This window comes from Sciurus vulgaris (genome assembly GCF_902686455.1).
Source record: "Sciurus vulgaris genome assembly, chromosome: 4".
NCBI classification, from domain to species: Eukaryota; Metazoa; Chordata; class Mammalia; order Rodentia; family Sciuridae; genus Sciurus; species Sciurus vulgaris.
The window spans coordinates 66,367,198-66,392,417 of NC_136464.1; the positions used below are offsets into that span (position 1 = coordinate 66,367,198).

A 25,220-nucleotide genomic window follows, 5' to 3' on the forward strand; every position below is an offset into this window, starting at 1 on the left:
GGAAGAAAATGTTTAGGTAGAAACAGTGAGATGATTATAGCAGAAAAGAAATAGAGATAGGCAGAAAGACATACATAGGTAGGTGGACAGGTTAGGAAGAGAGAGGATGAGACACATTTAAATTTTTCTTCCACATAAAAATTAAAATGGGCAACTTCTTAATAAATTTGAGTTACGTAAATCTTTTCTAGGAATACCAGTCATTTGCCCAATGCAAGGATGTAGGGAAGAAAGCCTCAATGAGATTATGTAAACATGTGACATTTATATTTGTATTTTGGAGCATTTAGAAAATAGGTGCTGGTTCCAGGTCACCTATCTTTGATATATAAGTAAATGATTTCACTGAAATAGATTTTGAGTCAAAGCTTATAGGGATTTCACCCAGAGAAACCCATGTAGACCCTTTCATTTTACTCAGAATTTAGATTTTTGTCCGCAGAAAGATAAAGCAACTAAAACTTGAGTGAGGAAAACCAACACTTCACCACCATTCCCTTGAATAAAGATATTTTCTTAGAATACTTTCATCAACATTACCTTTAGTACATCGTTTTCTTGTAGCAAATCCAGATTTGTCCAGCAAACCTAAGGCATTATAAAGGAAATTAATAAACATTGTTCATACTTGTGGAAATGTTCAGAGTCCCAACACATCATGAAAACCTGTAAGTTAATTTTTTATCATTTTATTTTTCTATTTTGTATTAGAGTTTATTTGCTATGTGAAAATAACATTTGGAGGCATTTGCCTGGTAGCTGCATTTTATACTTCTATAGTAAGTACCTATAAATATTTGAGTTTCTTTATTGCCAATCCTTAAATATCAAGGCCAGATATCCTGGGAAAGAAATCCATGAATATCATTGTACACAAGGCAATAATACATATGTTTTGATTAAAACATATTTCTTGGGTTCTTGGGTGCAGGACAGGCACAGTTTTCAAAGACTGGGCAAAAAAAAAAAAAAAAATGATCAGTTCCATGGATTTGAAAATACCTATGATGGAGAGAATTAGTAGGTGTATAAAATCCTCAGTTGTTGTGTTTACTTAAGTGTCAGTTATCTTTCCAGTCACTTCTGTAGGCCTTGGCAACTCTAAAGATTTCTGTATAGTGTTGAACTCAGCAAAGGCATAGGGATCATACATATCTTTGATATGTATGAAATTCTAAGTAAGCTTCAGAGAAAGGGAAGCAAAGTGAAAAGATTCCCATTTTCTTTCTTTACCTTCTCTCCCCCCAGAATCTGGATGTTTGCAAAGGCTAGTGACCTTCAGCTTTAGCTTCTTCTTGCACTTAGATGTGCAACAGACTAGAGAACCTGCCAGAACTGTTGGTAGGAGTATGTGAACTAGACATTCTCAAACTCTTGTCTGTTTTGAAGTAGTGCAATTTAAATTTTTATTAACTCAAGTACTCAATTATTCACCTGGCTCCCATCCATTCTCTCCATACCTGACATCAGCTGCAGTCTGATGTAGCATGCACTCAGGGAAATCTTTGTGTTTACCTTTTAGCTCATAATCTTATCAATTCTACAAACTGAAGTCATTTAGAATATTGTTCTTGGTTGCAAACAAGAAACCGATTCTGGATAACTTAGCAAAAAATGAAAATACTTTTGAAGGTTATTTGGAAGTTTATAGAATAGAATAGAAAATTGGGAAATAAGACTCAGAATTATGGTAGAAGCAGGCGAATGTGGTAAGCTGAGTGATATAGCCAATGTCAATCTAAGGAAGATGTCTGGTTAGGACTTTACTAATGGAACTTGTCATGACCTCTGCTGTACACTAAACTCTGTCACCACTTCTGGGAATAAGCTGCTTCTGAATTCTGTTTCCTGTCTCTTGCTCTCTTGCACATGTTTCCCTTGAGGCATCTATGATAACCAATGGCCCAGTCTTTAGCACCTCTCTCCATAATGTCATCAACGACATTAGCTCTTGTGATATCCTTTAGCATTGGGAGATGATCAAAGTTGTTCCAGACAGAGCCAGAGAGTAGATATAATCCTTAGGCAAGACATGGAATGCACTACAGCTGCTCATACCAGGCAAAGCAAGCTGGTTTGGTGTTTTCTGCCTGCAAGGGTCCAGCATTTCTGCAGTCAGCACTTGCATACTGGACTCTGGGGGCTGAACCATCTTGTCTGGCAAACAGACCATGTCTGGAATTGCAGGTAGAATGCAGTTGCCATCCAATTAAACCTGATAATCTGCTGCTATTCTTCAGGATTCATCTATTCTCTGAACAAACTAGGAATCACCAGCTCAGGAATTCCATGCTGTGATTATTCTCTGTCATTCATTCAGGGATGTTATATTACTTTGATTACTATTTTGTTTATAAGGCCATGTTGATTTCAGAGCTTGACTCTTCCTACTAAAATAATCCCTATCTAATGGTTCAGTGGTTTTTGTTCTTAGGAATCTCTCTTCACCCTGCACATGAAAATGGAGAAAATAGCTGCAGGATGGATTTTGGGTGATACCGGGCTTCATGTGAGGTCAGTGGGGCAAAACTTCATTTATAACTTGACCCTTAGAAACCTCCATCCTTTTTGACTACAGTGTTCTGTGCCCAGAATTTGTGCCAGCTCAAAGCCAGGGTTTAGTAGCTCATGAGGAGCCTAGTTCTTCCCAGTTCTTCTGTTTCTTAAATGGTCACAAGGTCATTGAGGGAGTTAGGTCTGAAGATTCAAGAACTATGTTTACAACATTACTAAAGATATATAAAACCTTTTTTAATGTTATGTATCACTTTAGAGTTGACTGAAAAATATGGTAAAATAAAACTATTAAACCTGAACTATTCAGTTTCTAATTAGTTGTGTGGGTTGGACCGACTCTTGCATTTATCTTGGTCAATTATCTCTTTCTCTTTCTTCCCCTCCTCCTCCTTTTTTCTTTTTTTGGTACTGGGGTTAGAACCCAGGGGTGCTCTACCACTGAGCTACATCCCCACCCCTTTTATTTTGAAATGGGGTCTTGTTAAGTTGCCCAGGCTGGGCGCAAACTTGTGATCCTCCTGCCTCAGCCTCATGGGTCACTGGGTTTATAGGCATGTGCCACCACTCCTTTCAAGTAGCTTTTAACATGGAATTTACTTTTGATCTAGCCCAGAAGAGGTGGAAGGTCTATTTAATTCTTTCTTCCCCTCTTTCAAGTACGTTGGTGGCCTTTTCCTTTTGGAAGGTGTTTTTCACTCCTGGCCAATAACTAAGAAAACAGCAGTGAAGTAGAGGGAAACTACCATACAGGGCAGATTCTTTTAAGATTTTGTAGCTGTGAAGTATTGATTTATTGTTTCTTTTGACCTACTCTTTTCAGCATACTCTAAAGCCTTATACTGGAGAGGCAGATTGCCACTTGTCTTGCCTTCTGACCAAGTACATGGCCAGACTGCTTGGGGTTGAACACCAGTTATGCTGCCTCTTAGCTGTGTGACCTCAGACAAATCACCCAATATCTAACCCTGTTTCTCCATCTGTAGAATGGAGAAAAGAGTACATATTTTACAGGCTTATATGAATGTAATAAGGTAATAATTGTTACACATAGCAAACATTTACATAATATTAGCTAATTTTTAAAAAGTTTATAACAATGGTAAGTATAGAAAGAGAATAAATAACACCAAATGTAAAGTTGTTTTTAATTCCCAAATTCATCTTGCAGTTGATTCCCTTTAAGAGTTCATTTACTTGGCACATATTTGTTAAATGCATATGGTGAGCAAGGCACCATGCTGATATTTCTACGTGACATGTTATCTAAGTTACCTGGAGCTGCTAGTCGGTAACTGTTAGAGGGCATGAAGTAGTGGAAAGCTTTTTTGGTAAAGCACTAGGTATATAAAAGTGGTTCTTTTTTTCTCTTCCATCAGAGATTCCCCCACCCAAACTTTCTCAAGGCACTAAATTCTAACCCATGTAAAATCTTCTTATGCTAAGTTAATGCTGTTTAATAGAAATATAACATAAGCCAAATGTCACATATGTGATTTAAAAATTTTAGTAGCTTCATAAAGAAGCAAAGGGAATGAGAAGAAATTAATTTTAATAATATATTCAATTTAACCTAATATACCGAAAATATCACCTCAATATATAATAAATACATTACCAATGACCTAGTATACATTCTTTTCTTTCCAGACTAGTCTTTGGTGTCGAGTGTGTATTTTACATTTATAGCACATGCCTGTTCACACATTTCAGGTGCCCAGTTGCCACATGTGGCTGGTGGCTACTATAGTATACAGGGTGTGGTGAAATTACTTTAACGGTCAAGAACCAGCTACAAATTCTTTATCAAACTGATTTGGACTATTCTCAGATTCTCACCTAGATGGAGAAATACAGAAAAAGAATAAACTGAAATTATGTAAAGTACATTTTCAGTAGATGCTTTTTATATAACTCATCAAGAATAGACATTAAAAAAGTATATGAATCAAAGACAATGTTGGCTGTTTGCAAGATATTCAAACAGCAGTTAATAATTATTAGGAAAAGGATAAATAGTGGGAACTTAAAGGAAGGCATTCTATCATTAGTTATTATTGTTTGGGAGGCAAATCAATAGCTATTTAGAAATGCTCAAAGGAAGCTTTTTGAAATAGTATAAATTTAAAAATAGTTGTGATAAGTTACAAATAATAGTCAATGAAATCCTTTTTCCATCCAAGGACTTTTAATCAGAACATGATATTTGTTGACAAGGAGAAATGACAGAATTTTTTTTTCTTTCTATTTGGGCATTCTTACCAGTATCTCTGTCATTCTCTTTTTAAACTGGTTATGTGATTGACTAGACCATGAAGGCAATTGTGTGGAAATTAAGGTGCTGTTTTCTTTCATATCATCTGTGTATTCTTTTTTTTTCTTCTTTTGGTTGCAGAGTTGGGGATTGAACCCAGGGCCCTGTGCTTGCTAGGCAAGTACTCTACCAATTGAGCTATATCCCTCGCCCCCTTTCATACCGTCTGTTGCGAGAATTTTACCATGCTTTGTGCTGCATTTGTCTGGGACTTTAGTTGTCATCCATATAGTTGATGACCCAAGTCAACATGTCACCTGAAAATTCTTTTTACAAAACATCTGTCAATAACAGTTTATTAAACAGTTTCATAGACCATGTTTGTGCAATGCCATTATATATAAAAATCATAAGAATTTATTAGATATTTGAATTTTCAGATCAGCCTAATTTAAGATTCTTATGAGATTAGTATTATTTTGTCTGAACATTTTATTATGGAAAATTTCATGTGTATGCAAAATTAAATATGATGAAACAGCCTATCTTCAACAGTTATTGACTAATGGTTCATTTTTCTCTTTCTATAACCATATCCCTAATTACCTAGGAGCACAATTCCAAGATCATTGACAGTCCATGAGGTATTTCAGGATCTTTAATAAAATACTATATCACACCTAAATTTGATAATTTTAATATCAAAACCTAGTCAATCAAACACATAGTCAATATTTATATTTTACTGTTGTCTCTTTTTAATGGTAAATTTGTTTGAATCAATACAATAATGATATACATATTACATGGGTGATAGACATTTTAACTCTTCAGTGATTCATAGACTTCTTAACTCTTAATTGATTCACAGACTTCCTCTTCTTCCTTTTTCTTCTCCTCAGATAATTTGTTCTGCAGTTTTTCAGTCTAGATTTTGCTGATTATATCCATGTGATGTGGGTAATCTCTTGTTTCAATCCCCTGCCTTTCTATAATTCAAGCAGGAGTTGCAACCAGATTCAGGTATTCAGGTTTGTTTTTTTTTTTTTTTTGGTAAGATTACTTCATAGGTGCTATGATGCACTTTGATATAGGAGCACATGTGAAATGTTCATGTGTCATCAGTTTGAACCATCCATTCATCATAAAGTTCTCCACCAACTTTTCAGCCAAGTTTTAGTAGCCATTGATATTGCTTTAATCCATCATTTCAGTAGGGGTTATGAAATATCTATATTCTAATTCTGTCATCCCTTCTTAATTTATTAGCTAAAATATTTCAAAATAGAAAAAAAAAACTTTCTTTGTTAATACTTTGATTATCAACAGTTTTTGTACTTTGTACAGTGAAGATGGGATTATTTGATTCCTTTATTTAGTGATTTTCAGAATGAGTTGGCTACCTAAAGGTATCATCCAAAGGTAAATTATGATTTTTTTAGTATCATTTTAATTCCTGGATTTAAAGATATGTGATGTATTTTAGTCCATTCTGTTTGTTACTCCTTTTGATGTCTCACTTCTGGCCAGCAGAAGTCTCTTCAAGTTGACTCTGTGTCCTTTTAATATGACTGCAGTGGACTGTGATTGTTCCTTGCTTTCTGGGATGCCATCCTGTCTCAGGCTCATCTTGCACTTCTCTGCTTTGGAACTTCATGTGGCCACTTCTCCAAGGAGTCTTGGTTTCTTTAAGCAAATAAGTGGCATTTAGATACCACACCTAGGCATTTCAAGTTTTAAGCTTAAGAAATCTTCAGTCTGGAGTCTGCATTAGTTAAGAAAACTGATGAAAGTCATCCCAACCTCAGCAATGTGATCCAAGTTCATTTCTACTTGTTACACTGGCAAGCAGTCTCCTAGCAGTGATTTAGGAGCCCAGAATCATTTCATCTTATATAACTACAACAGCTCCTAGTGTCTTACAGTCCTCTTCCTCTTCTTTCAGCTGAGAGAGATGTAAAAAGGAGAAGTGGAGAGATGTCTAGTTTTTTTTTTTTTTTTTTTTTTTTTCATACTAAGAATTGAACCCATGGGGTTTAACCACTGAGCCCTTCTTAGCCCTTTTTATATTTTATTTTGAGACAGGGTCTTGCCAAGTTGCTTAGGGCATCTCTAAATTGCTCAGGCTGGCTTTGAAATTGCCATCCTCTTGCCTTGGCCTCCGGAGTCACTGGGATTACATGCCTGCACTGCCCCACCCAGTGAGATTATCTACTTTTAAACTACTTTGTCCTGGAAGTAATACATCTCATTTCTACTGCCCATTAATGAGAATTAGGTATGGTCCCACCTCAAAGCAACATGGCAGTGAATGTATCCTGGCCAGGCAACTCTACCCTGTAGAAGCAAAGCACACATCTTAGTTGGATGACAAGCTATCACTGTCAGAGACTAGTTATTTTGCTACCCCCAAATCACATACTTTCCCCAGCCTTCTCTAAGGAGACAAGCCAGAGTCTCAGTTGGTTACTGTATCCAGCTCAAAGTGTAGCATCTACCCCCAATTCAAGAAATAGACAGTATAGAGACAGGACAACCCACAATAATCACTTCATATGAAAAAGAGAAAGAGGTGGGCACAGCTATCAGTGATTCAAAGAAATCTCAGATTATTATTGGGTATACATTGTGAGGACTTTTTGCTCTGACATTGGATGAAATTCCTTGATTAAACTTGAATTCTACTCCCTGTGAACAGTTCCCTATCCATTGTCCTCTATGGCCTTTGTCACCGCTCTCTAGAAGGTTCTTCATTATTGGTTTTCATACATCTTCACACTGAAGTAGTTGTTGAAGACTATTTCATTCCTGGGAATTATAAATCATTTGCATTGTTTCTTATTCCTGCAAGTTTTGATACCACCGTTTTATCAGTGACAAGTACTGTTTTCCTCAGGTATTGAAGTATAACACCAGAGAAGCATGCTGAGGCAAGTGCAGAGTAGAAAGTAAGCTTTATTAAAGGAAAGTAAAAGCAGACTTCTCCTGGGTGGAAGAAGGGGACTCAAAGGCGGAATCCATAGGATGAGAAAATCTTGTCCTTTTTATAGGTTTTATTCTCCCATTCTTTCCCCCTTATCTATTTCCTTCCTGCCTATGGGATTAGGCCTGGTTTTGCAGGTGAGATGTAAAAAGTGAGAAGAGGATGGGGCAGGTGGAGGGCCAAAGTGATTCAGCCAGATAAGGGCCCAGGGGGTATTAATTAGCAGCTCCTTGCTTGCAGTCCCTGACAAGGGCAGGTAAATTTAGTTATCAATGGACTCTTCAGGTCCTTGACATTCCATTCTCCCAGGGCAGTCTCCAACTTCCAGAGGCAGATGGCTTTCATGGCCCCCATCTTCTTGATCTGACCTGATCCCCTATTTCTACACTAACTGCTTGTCCCCAATTCTGGCTTCAATTTGAAGGTGACTTTGGAAATTCAGGGGTTACTTTTGTTGTTTTTGTTTAAGGCTCAAACTCTCAGGAGTCTCTCTTTCTTTCTTTTCTTTTTCTTTTTTAAGAAAAAAAATTGAATTTTCTTAGCAGTACAATTTTTTACCTTCCAGTTAGTTCCTCATGCCAGTAACCTCACTCAAAGTTCTTTCAAGGTATTACTTTCCCTTCTCGTTGATTCCTTTGCTTCCTCACTCCCTTGAATGTGTCTCTCATTTAGGAATGACTAGTGAGGCCACCTGAAGTAGCAGGGAGAAGGTCTTAATTTGAACCCAGGCCTTTGTTTCTCAAAGCTTTGCTCCCTCTTCTCTCTCACGGTTGGGGATTCTTGAAGCACTGTTTTACCAACTCTCCAAGTCCCTACATTTTTGGATTTCTCATCCCATTCTTTTTTTCTTATAATTATTGACTAAGTCCACCTCTTTTAAAAACTTGCTCAATACCATCAGTAATAGTCAAAACACACAAAACTTGCAGGCACATGCTCTGCCTTTCTAATGACGTAGGCCAGACCTAGCACGTATTTTGCTACTGTGTGCACCAGTGGTCACCATGTCTCCAGCCTCCAGTGGCTGTTGTCTTGATGACTAGGCCAATTTTAGATATCTGTTATGGAAGCACCTGGCCTGAGAGTACTAATTTTTGTATTCACTAAGGTAATGCTAGTGACTTAATAGAAACTGTCACCAAATTAGGGAATTTTAGGACTAAAATAGGAGTTTAGAGCTCAACACTGTTACCTGCCACTGGGCCTTGGCCATCTTTGCCTTTTGGGTCCTTTGCTTGACCCTAGCACATGCTTGAGGCCTCATGGATATCTTTCAAACTGAATTGGGAATATTTTAAGTCTAAGTCTATGAAGGCATCATTAATTTTCAGACAGAGAAGAAGGAAGGAAAATTGAGAAGAAAACTGGAATTTAGTAGAAATCCTTCAGGAAAGATGTAGATTAGAAGACCTATGTGTCTTTGTAAAACGTCTTTTGTACATTTTTGTGCACTTAATCTGAATTGGAATACAAAGAATATTTTGATGACAGTGTTGAGGCAACTGTTTTGATATTGTCCTTCTAACATTCCATTTACTTTTTAGCTTAGACACAACCAGTTGGTCCAACATATGTCCTCTTAGCCCTAATTTCCAATCATCTATCTACCAACTCTGAGGTTCTGGTGAGGGGCTGGAGACGGGGAGATCATAGTTGGGGTAGAATGGGTCGGGGTTAAGGAAAGGGATAGTTTAAGGAAATAAGAACCCCTATCTCATATTTTGATGCTATGTGGGAAGTGACCTGTTGTGTGTCTGGTTAAATGCTCTCTTCCACATCATAGCAAAATGGAAAGATGGGAACCTCAAGTTTTAGATGAAATAACACCTTTGATGTAGGGTAATGTGCAACCTAACACAGGTCTCTGTAGTTCTCCATTAATTCAGGTGGGGTGGTTGAGTGTCCTTTATCAAAAGTGTTTGAGACCAGAAGTGTTTTAGATTTAAGAATTTTTCAGATTTTGGTATGTTTGCATATATGTGGAACCCAAGTCTAAGCAAAAAAGGCATTTATATTTCACATACATCTTATACAGATACACTGAAGGTGATTTTGTACAATATATTTAGTGTGCCTACATTTTGACTGAGACCTGACCTCAGGTGTGTGGAATTTTGTCATAACTTTTTGTTTCAGGTTTGGGAGTCCTCTGGATTTTGGATTTGCAGATTATAGACACTAAGCCTATGTTTTTAAAGCACTTGGTCTGTACCAGAGCCAGTGCTGGCACCTAAGAAACACATATGAGATGATACAAACTTTGTGCCAGGAATTTACAGGCTGCATATGTTTATTAAGTTATTAAGTTCACTAAGTTTCAGAATATTATACTGCATCGGAATTTCAGGATGGCATTTTCAAAGATGATATGTTTGCCAAGCTATAGATTTGAGCCTTCTTGAATACTCTATCATCTCCCACATAGGTAGAGAGGATGACCTTGGAGTTAGTTTCTTTGAGAATTTTTCCTACCCATCAAATCTGAAAAGCGGCTGGACAGATGGGCTAGGTTAGATTCTCTGGGAAGGTCTTCTGTTTAATTATTTGGGGACATTTTCAATTTCTGGATGGGCATATTTTTAGTTTGTAAGTCAATGTCAGTTTAAATGTTTGGTTCATTTTAGGGAAGAAAGTTTTACAGATCATAAGAGTTTAGTAATAAAGACTATCTGCATACTAAGATTATTTGGAGATCTTTCTTAATAACTTCATAAGATTTCATAGTGAATAATCCCAGAGGATAAATAAATTATCATTCATAATCATACCACAAAATTGTTTCAAACTAACTTGAATTTATATGGAAAAATTTTTATTCTTCTAAAAATATTCTTTAGAGGAGGTTTAGAAGTAGCAACCTTTGGATATGTTTATAGCAGCCATGCAAAAATAAATGTTGTCTGTATGCAGCTGCCAGATGAATAGGACCTTATAGAAATTGATTTAGAGTTCATGGTGGCAAACACCTGTAATCCTGTTTCAAAATAAAAAGTAAAAATGTGTTGGGAATGTGGCGTAGTGGTAACCACCCCTTGGGTTCAATCCCTAATACCAAATGGGTGAACTGTGGCTCCCCAGTCTTATTTATTTCTCATTTTGATTTAAGGTAGAGGCAATGTGTTCTTTAGTTCTCTGTTTCATAGACCCCCTAAATAAATTCATCTCTCCTTATTTTCGTCGTAAACTTGAGTTATGGTTGTGAAAATAAAATTTATAACATAAAAATGAAAGTGATTAGTAAACTTAAAGATTCAACTCTTTTGCCAACCAAAGAAATGTAAATTATAACAGCATAATAATATTTTTTTTCTCTTGACAGTTTGAAAATATTACAAAAGACTGATGCTAACTTATGTTGTTGAAGATATAATATGTTAGTCAACTTTCCATTGCTGTGACAAAATATCTGAGAGAAATGAAATTGACTTAAGCGTGGAAAGGGATTTTTTGTTTTGTTTTTGTTTTTTTGTTATTGTTTGTTTGGTTTGGTTTGGTTCATGGTTTCAAAGTGGCACAAAGTTGCTTACTTCATGGTGGCTGGGAAGGAAAAGAGAGAGAGAGAGAGAGAGAGAGAGAGAGAGAGGGAGGGGGAGAGAGGTGGTCAAAAGCATGCACGCACTCAAGTGAACACTCACTTTTATAACCAAATTCCTCAGTCAGAACCCATTTTGGTATGAATCCAGCATTGGACTAATTAATTCATTGATGAGATCTGAGCCCACATGATCCAATCACGTCTAAAGGCCATACCTCTAAACACTGCCATATTGGGGACCAAGCCTTCAACCCACAAACTTTTGGGAGATACTTCATGTCCAAACCATAACATGTGTAAGTAAATATACATCCTTCTACATATGTGAGGAATGTTGAAATTGATAATGAATGGTAAATACCAGAGGAATTTCCCTTTTATTGCTTATTTGAATAATTTTACCATGTCTTAAATTTATAAACCATTATAAACTTTAGTTAGAGGCATATTTGTGTTTCAAAAGCATTAATATTAAAAATAATTCAAGGATGATTTTAAAGGATTATGTGCCTTGGAATCCCTCACTTCAAGAGGAATGTGTGTTCTTACTTGTTTGGCTACAGGAATATGGTCCAAGAACTACAAACAATCCAAAGAACTATAGCAATCAATATAAACTTATTTTAAAATTAATGATGCTACCTTAACTTTTTAAATATTACTTACAACTAACCTGAAGATTAATCATGACATGATAAAATTATCATTGACTAGAGCCTGGACTTGAATTTAATTTCAACATCATCTTTGACCACTGAGCTTAATGCCGGCAACATTGTCAGGTCCCGTGTAAGGAGAGGTAAGGCACGAACCGCCTAGAACAGTTCTCCTTATCTCTTTCCACAGACTCTCTACTTTAGTATCCAATTCTTTCATTTTGCTTTCTCCTTTAATTTTTGCCATAAAAAAAATCTCTTAAGTTCATTCCTTCTCATGTCCCTTGAACAAATGAGTCCCAGCATTTGCACCAACAATTTTTCAACAAAATGGAATAATGGGTAAAAGCTATGCAGGTATACTTATCATTAGGTCATGATGGTCTTAGAGTAGCATTAATTTTAGTGTAAAAGATTTAAGAGACCATGAGATATGGTTTTAGTTAGAATTTTAAAAAATGCAACACCTTTTCTAATCCCTTTCATTTTAGTAGATGCACAAATAAATTTATCGATATTATTGTGTTGCTGGGACTATGGAGAGGTGAGAAGCTACTACACTGGTGAGCACCTAATGTAAAAGGACTCCAGTAGAGCTGTGCCTGGCCATCTTCTGTATAACCTTTTCAGAGCAAAAAACAGAAAACCCAACAGAACTACTGACCCCATTCGGGTGCCAACCCAAATATAAAGCAGTCATAGATCTTAATCATTTTAATATTAGTATTTTTGAAACCTTTTACAAAGCAAAGGAATGTCTTTAGAATCTGTCGCTAGATTCTTTGAAAGTCATTTATGATCTTTATTGTTATTAAGTAAAACACATGGATTTTGGAAGATCAAAGGAATGACTCATTAGTCCCTTACCTCACAAAAGGCATGTAAATATCACCAGGCCTCTGAAGAGAATTGTTAGTCTAGGGACAGAAAATTACCCTGCTCAGAAAATCATACTGGTGAAAATGCAAAGATTCGGAGAAGAAAATAAACAAAAAAGCAAACCACCCATTTACCAACTCTATCTCTTTGAACATTCTGTCTCTCCCTGTTTTTCTAATCCACTTTGATTATACCATTATATTTTAATGGGCACATGGCTGAATAATCAGGAAAGAAAGAACACCAGAACAAAACAGGAAAGTCCTGCTATGAATCTGCCTGAAGGGTTCAAACACATTGTCAAAAATGGAACTAGCATCAGTTCAGAGATATTGCTTACAGCTAAGCTAAGTTTTAAAGACATTATTTTAAAAGGATCAATAAGGTGGATATGGTGGCTCGCACCTATAATTCCAGTAACTCAAGAATCTGAGGCAAGAGGATCACAAATTTGAAGCCAGCCTCAGAGACTTAGTGTGACCCTATCTCAAAATAAAGAATAAAAAGGGGAACAGGGAAAGGATGGGCTGTAACTCCTTGATAGAGTGCCCCTGGCACCTTGTACACCCCCCCCCCCAAAAAAAAAAAAAAAAAAAAAAAGCCATCATTAATTGTACAGAGATGGCCGTTGGATGAAGTAGAAATCATGCAGATATTTGAGACTGGGCTGAAAATTGTGACTGAACTCACTGTGTCTTTTGCTAAACTGCATGCCCTACACCCTCCCAGACTCTCAGTTGCTTTAAGCAGTTGTGCCAATTTTGGTGTGTCATTTTTCAAAATGAAGACTCAAAGAAGACTAGAAACCCAAATACACAGTGCATAGTCTTTAGATGTTTTCATCACATAAGGAAAAGCAAGAGATTGTATGAAACATAATGACTTCAGTGGTACAATTGTACTCTGATACTTTGCTTATTTATACATTTTCACTGTGGCCCAGCAGTTTAGGGCTCCAGGCATGACTTTTGAGGTGGTGGACAAGCACGAGGAGAAGCAGTTGTGGCAGAAGTCACCCAAGACCATCATTAGCCTATGGCAATTCCAGCCCTGTAGGAAGAATGGCCAGTTTGAATTAGGAAATGGCCACCTATTTCCTGTTACACTCTCCTGTTTTTCTTCTCTGCTAGCATTTACACAAAGTTGGACAAGGTAAATACCAAAACCCCACAGGGAAGTTTCCACAAGATGTACCTTATGAACCCTAGTTGTTTTTTCTCCTAATTTAAAACAAGTTACATGACAAAATCAAGTTTATTTACCACTGACTATCATCTCAAATCTCACTGCAAGTTCACTTTATGCTCTCTGGGAGATTCTGGTGTAGTGCAGAGAAAGCTCTTCTAAGGGGTAGTTCACAGAATTGCTTCCAGTCCCAACTCTGCTATGAACTGGTTGGGCGACTTTTGAAGGGAAGACCTCTCAGGGTCAGAGGCTAGTGTGTAGAGAGCAATATCTCAATGTTTCTCTCAGCTCTAAAGATTTTGTGTTTTCCAGGAAAAAAGCCAGCTTATTTGTCTATAACTTTACAAGTATTTTAAACTTTGAGGACTAATGAATAGTATCAAGGGAGAGCTGAAAGATTTAGTAACTATTTTAATTCACCAACTACCAGTGTAAATTAAAGTTAAGTACATGACATCATACCCTTCAAAATAAAGCTAGCCTATTCATATAGGCATTTTCACTGAACTTCAATAGAAAGTTGTTTTGTTTTACTTTTGACATGATACATTTTAATTTTAGTTGAGAAGTTATATTCACTGTCAGAGTTTCCAGGTGAATTTTATGTAGAAGATAGCTTAAAAAAAAAAAAATGTGCTTCCTGATAACCCCTGCTGGTTATTTCTTCTGTGGTAAGGCACTTTCATTTTAAAAATAGATCTGTTCTACAAGACTTAAGTTGGCCCTGGTTGGTGTCCTCTTATGCGAGTTATTTAATTTAAAAATAGAACCATCTCAGATCTGCATCAAGTAGTTGATGTTCATTTATATCTGGAGTAAACTCTTAAGTAGGCAGGCAGGTATATGGAGGAATATGTGTGAGCATTATAATCCAGTTCTTTTTTTTGTTCTGTGGTCAACTCAAAGAAGAGACTTATGTTTCCAGACTGGTAATTTCAGTGCATTTAGCTTATAAGTATTTTCTTAGGCTAAATTTAACTTCTCCAAGGTCTGGGGAATTTTCTAATTTGGGTGAAAAGGAGATTACCATTGGAAAGTAGTTAACATTTAACATTTTTGGAACAAGTAATCACCCCTAGTCTGTTTTTAGATCAATCAAATTACTCTTTTACACAGAGCAATTATAATTTAAAATGCACTGGTTCACCTTTGGGTATATTAAAGCAATCATTTCTGTGAATGTGTATTTATAGAGTACAGGTATACAGAAACACCATTAAACAATAGGTGATACATTTTCTATTTATTAAGCCTAAATTGTTTTAATTTTTCAACCTTTAATGAAATTTGATTGTCTGATTTAGAAAGTGAAAATATGTTTCACTTTGTTAGAAATTAAATTACTATTGATTAGTGTTGTTTTAAGACCTAACTCTAACATAGAAGCTCTTTTTGCCCTATGGAGTTTTAGAGATGTAATTAATTTTTGCTTTTAAAATATCTAGGATTTCTCAAGTTACTGAAAATGGACATAAAACATGTTGTATACCATACGTGTTTATTATTAAATTATAACTTAAAATGATATATTTCATTACTTAAATAATTTTATATATTTAAAAGTAATTGGGTTTTCTATCAGACCTAATTATACAATATAATATCTTGAAATATTATTCATTCAAGTTACTACATTCTTCAGTAAGGATAATTCCTCCCTAAAGCAATCTATGGTAGAATTTTTGCCATATAATACTGTCTTTAAAGATCCTGTTTTTTTGATATCCAACCAGCAGAGAGCACTTTAACTTGTAATATAAGCATTGTATATACAAATGAAAACAGTGAAGTTCATGTTTTAGCAAAGAGATAGCTTAACAATTATACTCTATCACAATTCATTTTGTCAGTTCAAGTTTACTCCATCAATTCTCTTTTTGCAACAACTTTAATATTTTTATAGTTTAAAAATCTTTAATGGCATTTCCCTCATATTTTTGTGCTATACCCTCAGTCAGACATTTTTGTTAGTTGTATGCTATATATTCTAAAACATTTATTAATTTGAAATTTATTTATGAACCGATTAAATTTAATTTCAGTTTTTGTGTACCCTCCATTTTTTCCCCTACAGTGGTTCATATTCTGTGGACACTCAGTAAACAGTTGTTAACAGGCTATTCTAGGTAGGTGAATCAAAATGTTGGGATTGCGTTATGAATAAATTATGCATAGATGTGCTATCTCTGTGGCTTGCCTAATGAAGAATGGAAAGATTTAAGTGGGAAAGAAAGTATGATTTGAATCCACCTTCTTAGATGCCTCATCTTGTGAAGAATTTGCATTAGGCCCCTACCTCATCCTCCTCCCACAAAGACACACAGCCGACAAGCCCAACTTCACCTAATTGCAGGAAAGGACTGATGGAGGCAGTAAAGGTCCTGCTGATTCCCCAAATTTCACTGTTTTGAAGAGAAGCAAGAGTTGAATCACTGAAGAACTTGAAAATTTTATTCTGCCATATTGTGATTTTCTACCTTTTATTACATGACAAGAGGAACATTAACCAACACCAGCAGAAAATGGGAACTGTGGATCAGCAACATTCAAAGTTTAAACGGATACTTGAAACATGGCAGTTGGATACCCAACACCATTGAACATTCTGGCTACACTAGACTTGCTAAGATGTGTATTACTATAATTAATGTGCAACCTCACACTAGAAAGGAGCTCAGTTAACCCAAAATTTATAGAGTCCATAGAAATACCCAGGGGGTCATTTGCATCCCTGTGTCTGGTCTGTTTTGCCATGAGAAATTCATTCCAAGCCTCTGTCATACCTGTACGTTCTGGTGGACTGGTGGTTTGAGGGACAAGGAGAAAGAATATTAGTTGAATATAGACACAAACTCTTTTGCATGATGGGGAATACTTCACAGCACAAACCAATTTGCCTTTTTGGTTCAAAATGATGTTTAGCATCACTTCTAGTATTAAGTCCTCTCGTAGACACCACTGAAAATTAGTCCTTTTTGACTTGTTTATCCTCGTATGATTGTGCTTTATATTAATTAGAATCCATTTTTCCTGGATAAAATGTTGTACTGAAGAAGTAATATGATTTATTTGTAGCGTTTACCCCCTAGGGATAGACCTGAACCTGTTCTTTGCTTTTTTCTCTCTTTTCCCCTTGTTTCCCTCTTCATACCTTACACTTGTGTCAGCTGTCCGCTCTAAGAGACCTATTTCCATCTCAGTGGTGGCCTGGTAACTTCTAGAACCTCATTCTTTTCTGAATCAGAATTGACCTGGCACTCTTCCAGAGATGCTTAAGTGACAGCTTCTGGTGATAATTTGACTGTGTTTAAATGGGTGAAAAGTGTGGTGAGGGAGTTTCCACTCAGGTGTGAGCTCCCCCAGACCCCCAGAAAATATTCGAAGCTTTGGGCTTTGGATGGCATGCAGTGTGGAGCATGGGCATGGTGTGTGGTCAGGGCAGCTGTGAAGTGTGTAATGTGATCTGAGACCTGCATTGCCCTAAACACAGTCCAGAAGCACAGAATGTTTCTGCCATACCAATAGCGGCTTTGCTTTAAGTATTTCCTGAATATTGTCAAGGGTTTCTTTTCCATTGTTTCATTGGTATATTCATGAAAGGAGACCAATAGCTGCATATGAATAATGGCAAAGTGGGTAGGGGGTTTTGTGTAATTAACCCTTTATTAGAAATTCTTAGCTGAAGATAGACAATTTGCCCATCTGTTTGCTTTATTTCAGTAAAAAAGTAATCACGAAGCAAATCTAGACTGTGACTTCTCTAGTAGTAGTAGGTTCTTTTATTGTTTGAATCATTGAGTATTTTTTTTAAACAACCAGTAACCTGATCTTTTATCACTCCTCCGACTTCTGCCTCCTGCGGTATGCCCCAGTGCATGCAACACATGTGTTGGCATGGGAGGCTAGCAGCACCAAGAGCAATTTACATTCGGCTTCTCAGCCTGCAAGAAGCAGCAAATCAGCCCCTGGGAAAGCTTCGGAGACTTGTCAGCAGTCTGTAGCTTATTTCTGTGTGTGTGAGGGTGTGTGTGTGCGTCTCCTCTCTCTCTCTCTCTCTCTCTCTCTCTCTCTCTCTCTCACCGTTTCCAGGCTGGACTCACTGTGGAGGAATAAGCAACAAAGTCTTGTCAAGATCTTATCTCAGGGTAATGACTAGTTAAAAATGAAAGGCTAAAATATTGATTTTCTTTAGAGGGATAATTGAGTGTTTGATGTAGAGAACACCCAGTTTCTTCCCAAGGAAAGCTGAGCAGGGCTACATTAGCAGCCCGTGTCTCTGACAGCAGCAGGGCTGGGTTTAAGCAGCGGCTGCTTTGCCTGGGGAGCACCCGTAAATGGACTTTGGTCTCAATGCTTTGACTCTTTGTCGTGGTTTTGGATGTTGGAATACGGGCGGTGATCTCCTGTCCTTTATAAACTCACCTGATTTAAAGGAAAGATGAGTGAAGAACCAAAGGAGAAAAATGCCAAACCAGCTCATAGGAAAAGGAAAGGAAAAAAGGTAAGAAACGAATAAGCAACATGTTCTCTTTATTGTTCTCTGGCTCGGGGGAGGAAGTAATCTTGAGGCTGGATTTTGAGAGATTGGCTGTAAGAAGCTGCTAGAATCAGAATGCTTTTGTTTTTTCTGGTCTATTAATGGGTGTGTTCTGTGTTGGAGAAAAACATCACAACTTGGATACATTGCTAAAATATTTAAACAGTTAAATATAGTCATTTAGATTTCACTAAACTGGTGTGTTTTTCATAGTGATATGCAGGATATTAAGTAAACACATGTCCTCATTATGTGGGTGGGTGTGTTTTCCCCCCTTTAAATTTTCCAGAATGCTTGTTAATTAACAGGGTCCAATTACTAATGGATATTATTATGGTATAGATGTTTAGCTTTGACACATATTTTAGGCAAACTTGGGGAAAGCTGTAGTTATACTTTAAAATTACAGCATGGAGGTGAACTCCATTTTAATTATTGATCACTTTATGGCTGACAAATCTCAGATATATGTTCAGCCCTGCCATAGTATAGCCATATACCTATTTTCTCCATTAAAATTTATAAAGTTAATTTTGTTTTCCATGTAAATTGAAGAATTATTAGTGTATCAATAGATGATTATAGTAAACCTGTAGATTCATTTTGGTTTTCTTGAATGTATATATCTTCAAATATGTCCCTAACTTCTTAATACATTTCAAAATGGACAGAAAAGATAATTCCCTAGACCTGGCATTTATTTTTGATCCATCGTGCTTTATAAACTGCCTTTGTTTTAGGGTGTGCCACCAATGGAAAAGATAGTAGTACATCTGTAACAAAGAAAAACAAATCCCTAAAATAGGTTTATAGTTCATAGTTATTTAAGGAGAACATGTACTGCGATTTTTTAAAAATCCCTAGTCAAAATCCTCAGATATTATATTTTAATTTCTAGACTTGTTATCTATAATTATATCTCTTTAAAATGTCTCCCTAGCCCAATGAGATGTGTGCTCAGCCAGTGGACACATGGAGAATGGTTGGTTATAGGAGAGAGGATAAATGATTTCAACTACTGGTTGGATATATGAAGCCTTTAAAAATGTTCATAATCTATTATTTATGAAAAAGGATTCATTTGAATACGATGTTCTTAAAGGAGCTACTCTCAGCAGACTACGCTGAGGGCACATGCCAACACTCTAGGGCAGTGGCTCAACACCCCACATAGTGAAGCTGTGCAGACTAGTTGAAGTCAACCTTGACTTCTGGTACATTGTCTCAGCAGGGGTTGATGATGTTGCAAAGGTTCCAGTCTGATTTCCCAAGGGAGCAGGTCTCAGCTGCATAGCACAAATGATTTGTTTAATGCCTAGCAGAGTGGTGCTGGTCTCAAGGAAAACTGTCAGCTTTGCTCATGTTTATGAGATATGGCCTTAAGTGTCTGATGGGCTCCACCATGATTCTGAACACTGAGTGTCATAGAGAGCTCAGACACATGAGCCACGACAGTGCAATCCAGGTTAAAGCGAACAGTGGCTGGGTGGGTTGTAAATCATTGAGCTTTTATGTGCAATCGTTTGACATGGGCTCTCCCCTCCCCTACCTTGAGATTTTCCTGGCTGTGTTTCAGTTCTCTTCCTATAAGGTTATTCCTGCTCAGGGCACAGCACTAAGTGGGTTGCTTTGAGCCCTTCTTCCCTCATGCCATGCTTACCCAGCTGTTGCCAGGGTATTCTTTAGGAAACGCTCAATCTTCATCCTGCCCAGTACCTTCCCCAATGCTGACTGCTGGCTCGGTGAAATCCAAACTCATGATTGTGGTGCCAGAGACCCTTCACCTGCTCCCACAACCCAGGGTTTTTCCCCCTTATCATTCACTTTATTCATACCTGCCTCTATCCAGACTGGAGTTCTTATAAGTCCCTGAATTAAACCATTTCCTCTGATGTTTGTCCTCTGTCCATTAAGAAAGCATTTCTGTGCCAGGCCACTTGGTATAATCCCATTCATTTTTGAAGGTCAAACCCAGCTCTTGCCCTTTTCTTTAAATCTCTTGACTCACCCTTGTGAGAAGATAGTCATTCTTCTGGATAGACAAGACACCTTGTATGGGCAGGGGCACTAACTATATTCTTTTTCAAGTTACCAGGTACCAGTCCTATTCCCTTGATCACATTTGAATCTCCTGGTAATCATCTCAGGAAATACATAGCATGCTGCCTTGCAGGCAGTTGACAATAAATGTCCCATTGGATTTTCTCTACCAGTTTACTGACGAGAATTTACCATGAATTTTCAGTGTTAAAAGAGACACATATCAAAGAGAAAATTTCTTTTAAAGGACTAGGCTTTTTCTCCTCATATTTTCTGGATAAAAGATACAATATTTTATTATAGGTTTTAAAATAAATTAACATATTTATTGAGGTAAATGTGTAGATAAATATACATTGGTTTAAATTTTTTATTTTAAAATCATGCATTTATAAATGTACATTTACTTAAAAATCAATTACATTTATACATGCATATTCTGAACCAAATAGTTAGAAGGTTCCTAGGTACTCTAGATGACCTATACTGCAGCATTTGTGGGTGTGGTCAAATGCAACAACACTTCAGAGGAGAAATACATGCAACCTGCCAAACTCTGTGGCAAGCTCCCCAAGCATTTTAAATAGATTCTTACTTATAGGCAGAATTACTTTAATACAGAATTTAGTGTGAAATCCTTCTCTGTATAGGAATATATATCAAAGTGGCCTTTAAAATTATATGTTGGTATTAAATGTTTTCAGAACACATCATATGGTTGGGGCATTTGGCTGTAAAATCCCTCATGAGACATGTTTAATATTGAGTAGGCAAGCAAGATAAATGTAATGGAATCATTATATTATCCCTTCATTAGTACAGAGCAAGTATTTTATATTTTGCTCAGGAACATAAAGATTCAAATTGGTGTCAGGAAATGTTTTTTTCCCCCAATAATTTCTATATTTTGTTTTAGAAGGTGGAAAGAGAATGTGTGTGTATGTATATGTATATCTATATCCCATAACTGTTTATCTCTCCTTATTTGAGTTATGAGAGGAGGATTTACTAAATGTCAGGAGACCTGTGATTTACTCTTGTCCTGCTTCTAATCTAATATCATTTCTTGATAGAACAATTAAATGGGATCATATATATGATACAGTAGCCAAGGATATTATGAGATTAAAATAATTGTAATCAGTAAGACCATGCTTTCAAGAGGTTTTAAAACAACAGTACCTAACCTCAAAAGTAGTTGTCATGGTGGAATTTCAAACTTGCTGTGGTGTGGCTGATCCTGGATAAGAAATGACAGATGAGCACTTATTACCCCACCCAACATTGTACTGCCGAAGTGCTTGGTTTAGCTAGCCACCAGAGAAAACATGTTTTAAAAAAGTGACATTTAATCCTTGTATTTCTTTAGCATCTGTATTAGTCATCTTGGGGTGCCATCATAAAAGACCATACATCTGGTGGCCTAAATAACAAAATTTTATTTTCTCACTTATGAGACTAGAAATCTGAAATTAGGGTTCTAGATTCTGGTGAGGCCCTTTTCCCGGTTTACAGATTGTCATCCTTTTGCTGTGTGCTCACAAGGTTCTTCCTCAGTGCATGCACATGGAGAGAGAGCTCTCTCTCCTCTTCTTCTTATAAGGCCACCCATGCTATTGGATCAGGAGCCCCCATCCCATGACCTTATTTAACCTTAATTACCTCTTAAAAGTCCTATCTCCAAATACAGTATAGTCACATTGGGGATTAGGATTTCAACATAAGAAGCTGGAAGGTGGGGCGGTGCAAAATTTAGTCCTTAGTAGCATCCAAGGAAAGGTGCACTGTCCAGGTTCTCATTTTAGGTATGCATAATAAAATCATGATAGGGATTCAAGTTCTTTCTGTTAAATTAATTCATTCAACAAATATTCTGTGGAGAACCTTCAATTACTAGGTCAGGGCCAGCTCTGTCAAACTAGACTGTGTAGAAAGTGTTAGGGTTACAAGTAAAGGTGTATTTAGGTTTCTTGGTGGCATAAAGTATAGAGTGGTAAATTCCTTTTGGAGGATGAGGTCAGGAAAGGATGGATAGAGGAAATCACACTGATGTTAGGAAGATTTGTTTCCCAAGTGACAGAGGGTGAGAACCTTCTAGTTAGATCCTGTGGGATGAGAGAGAAAGGTTTAGAGGATCCTGGTGTATTGTTGAGTCTAAACATTGGTTTATATGTTTGGAGGATGGAGTTCAGGGATATATTACTATGGCGTGGTATAAGAATGGAGAAAAAGACAAGGACAATCCCCAAAAGTCTAAACTAAAGACTTCTTTTTTTGTCCTTGGATTCACCAAGAGGCTTCAGCAGATGAGTATCGAAGTCAGATCCCATTATGAAATGCCAGGTCTTCTCTTTTGTACCATCGTTCTTTCTGGTAGGAACACGTACTTCATTCAGGAATAAGAATATATATTTTTATTATCAATGATTACTTGAGACTTGGCCCCGTAAGTGTTTCACTCAGTGCATTTGTTTATTTTTTAACATGGCAGATTAAAGTACTTAGATATTTAGGACTCTTCTGGGAATAAATCTTATTTCAATGAACTTACTTATTTTTTAGAGAACTTCACAAAAGGGAGTTTCATCATTTCAGTTAATTTGCCTTTCTATCTTAGGAATATAAAATAACTTGCTTTAATTTAAGGTAGTTTTTATGGTTTGTCTCTCTGCCTGACTGCTCTTCCCTCTCTCTTCTCCTTCCTTCTTTCCTTCTCTCCCAGATACTCATAGACTTGCCTTACGTGTGAGAGTTGTGCTTTTTCTCTCTTCATCAGTTCAAAGTATCCAAATTCATATGCATTTTTGAGAGTCAAGAGAGTGTCCATTTCTGATTATCATTCCTTATTCTTAATGGCACTAGAATTCCATGGTTGTATTCTTCTTTTCTGGGACTTTGATCAGGGTGCCTTGAGTACCCCTGCCCTCTTACTAAGGTGAAACTAAGCTGGCATATTTTGAGTATATGGCAGTTGCATTGATTTGTAATTTTCATCCCTGTGTTTGGACACTGCTTAATTTGCTCACTACTGCTCTGTAGGCAAATAACCTCTGAAAGTCTTTTGTTGGTGAGAGGGATGATTTGAGTAATGGTTCACTGAGCGTAGTCACGTGTTCAGTGCATTGTTACAGTTGAGGGGCTAATGATACACTCCCTAGCGAGTGACTTTTATATCCTTTTCCATTTCATAGTATGTATCACTATCAAGTATTTTTTCTTCTTATCCTTACTTTGCAAGGAATTTGAAAATCTTTCTTTTTTTCACTTTACACTTGTTATTCTTACTTTCACACATACTTTCAGCTTTGTAGTTAATAGACACTTAAAATTATTTTTTAACTTGTGCATCCACATCCATAGAAATTTTGACTCATCCTTCAATAATTAATTTATAATGGTATTTTGTTGAACTTAGCATTGAAGATTTTTTTTATTTTAGTATGCAAATTTACATGTTGTCTTTGCCCAAGTTAATTGTACACGCAGAACTTTCTTTTTATAGGGAAAGACTACACAGATTAAGAGAACCTGGCATATCATCTCTTGGTTTCAAAATTTCATTAAATAATAGACCCTTAATATAATATTACTTTTAAAAAACAAAGTTAGGTAGGTTTACCTGGAAATTTACTTAAAATTTTTTTTTTTTTTTTGTTAGAAAGAAGGCAGAAGAAACTTGATATAAACTTATACAGCAGCCTTAGACACGGACTGAGTGCTTGGCTTTTAAAAGAAAGCAAGGTGCTGATATTCCACAGGTTTACAATCCCTTCTCCAAACGAAAAACTGAAAAAATTTTTTTTAACTTCTTTGGCGGCAAAATCTGACCTGACCTGAACTCATTGGCAGCAAAATCTGATCTGACCTTATGTGAAGCTATTTATAGTCTTTATTTATCCCACTTAGTGTGAATATTCCTATGTTTTGCTGCAAAAGGAAAGTCTTTGCTTATGGAATGTCACCCCAAGCACTTAGGGGATGTCTATAATATTCAAATATACCTTTCTGCAATCTAAACAGTTCTGAATTCTAAAACTTTTCTGGCTGCCAGGATTTCAGATAATGCATTGTGAATTTGTCCTGAGTTCTGAGCTGGGACTGGTAACAAGCCAGTATGGCTAGCAGTTAGCTGGAGTGAGGGGGAAGGGGCTTGTTTGTGTCTTTAACAAATTCCAGATAAAATGGAACTCTCTATTACCAGGTACTATATCAAAGGGCCATAATGCAATTTTCAGTATTATAGGAAGTTATTTCCAGGAGTATTGTAACAGAACACGTTAGTAATAAATCTGAATATTTGGATGGTCTGATTCTGAAGATGATACTTATAAAGGATTTTGTTGTTGTCGTTTTTGGAAATGTTGTTTATTGATAAGAAAAAAAAAAATGGTCCTGATTACTGTTTCAGAAATTCTACAGAATTCAACAATTCTTGATTGTTGTTGAGGTTGATTAGCACCATTTGATGAGGTCATAAAAATAATTCTGGTTTATGTTTTCTGAAAGTATATGGAGTTTGGGGAAATTATTATTTGATTGAATCATTGTACCCACTTGCCAAGAAGATAATGTTACTCATGTGACGGATAATTAATTTTGCACAACTAGCACATAAATGACTTTCTCTGTCATCCATC

At 36.6% G+C, this 25,220-nt stretch overlaps 1 protein-coding gene across 14 annotated transcripts in view; it reads left to right on the top strand.

Annotated features, from left to right (window-relative positions):
* ANK3 (ankyrin 3) overlaps window positions 1-25,220 on the top strand; it is a 621,742-nt gene that overhangs the window by 121,236 nt on the left and 475,286 nt on the right. For 3 of the 14 annotated variants that reach the window (XM_079136419.1, XM_079136420.1, XM_079136429.1), the window contains exon 1: window positions 17,938-18,507. The exons of 7 other annotated variants lie outside the window; for them this stretch is intronic. In XM_079136419.1, the coding sequence (XP_078992545.1) occupies window positions 18,445-18,507 (63 nt within the window). In that variant the 5' untranslated portion in view covers window positions 17,938-18,444. Of the gene's footprint in view, window positions 1-17,934; window positions 18,508-25,220 lie in introns of those variants that run through there. 4 more of the 14 variants (XM_079136428.1, XM_079136418.1, XM_079136421.1 and 1 more) reach the window with 4 other exon arrangements.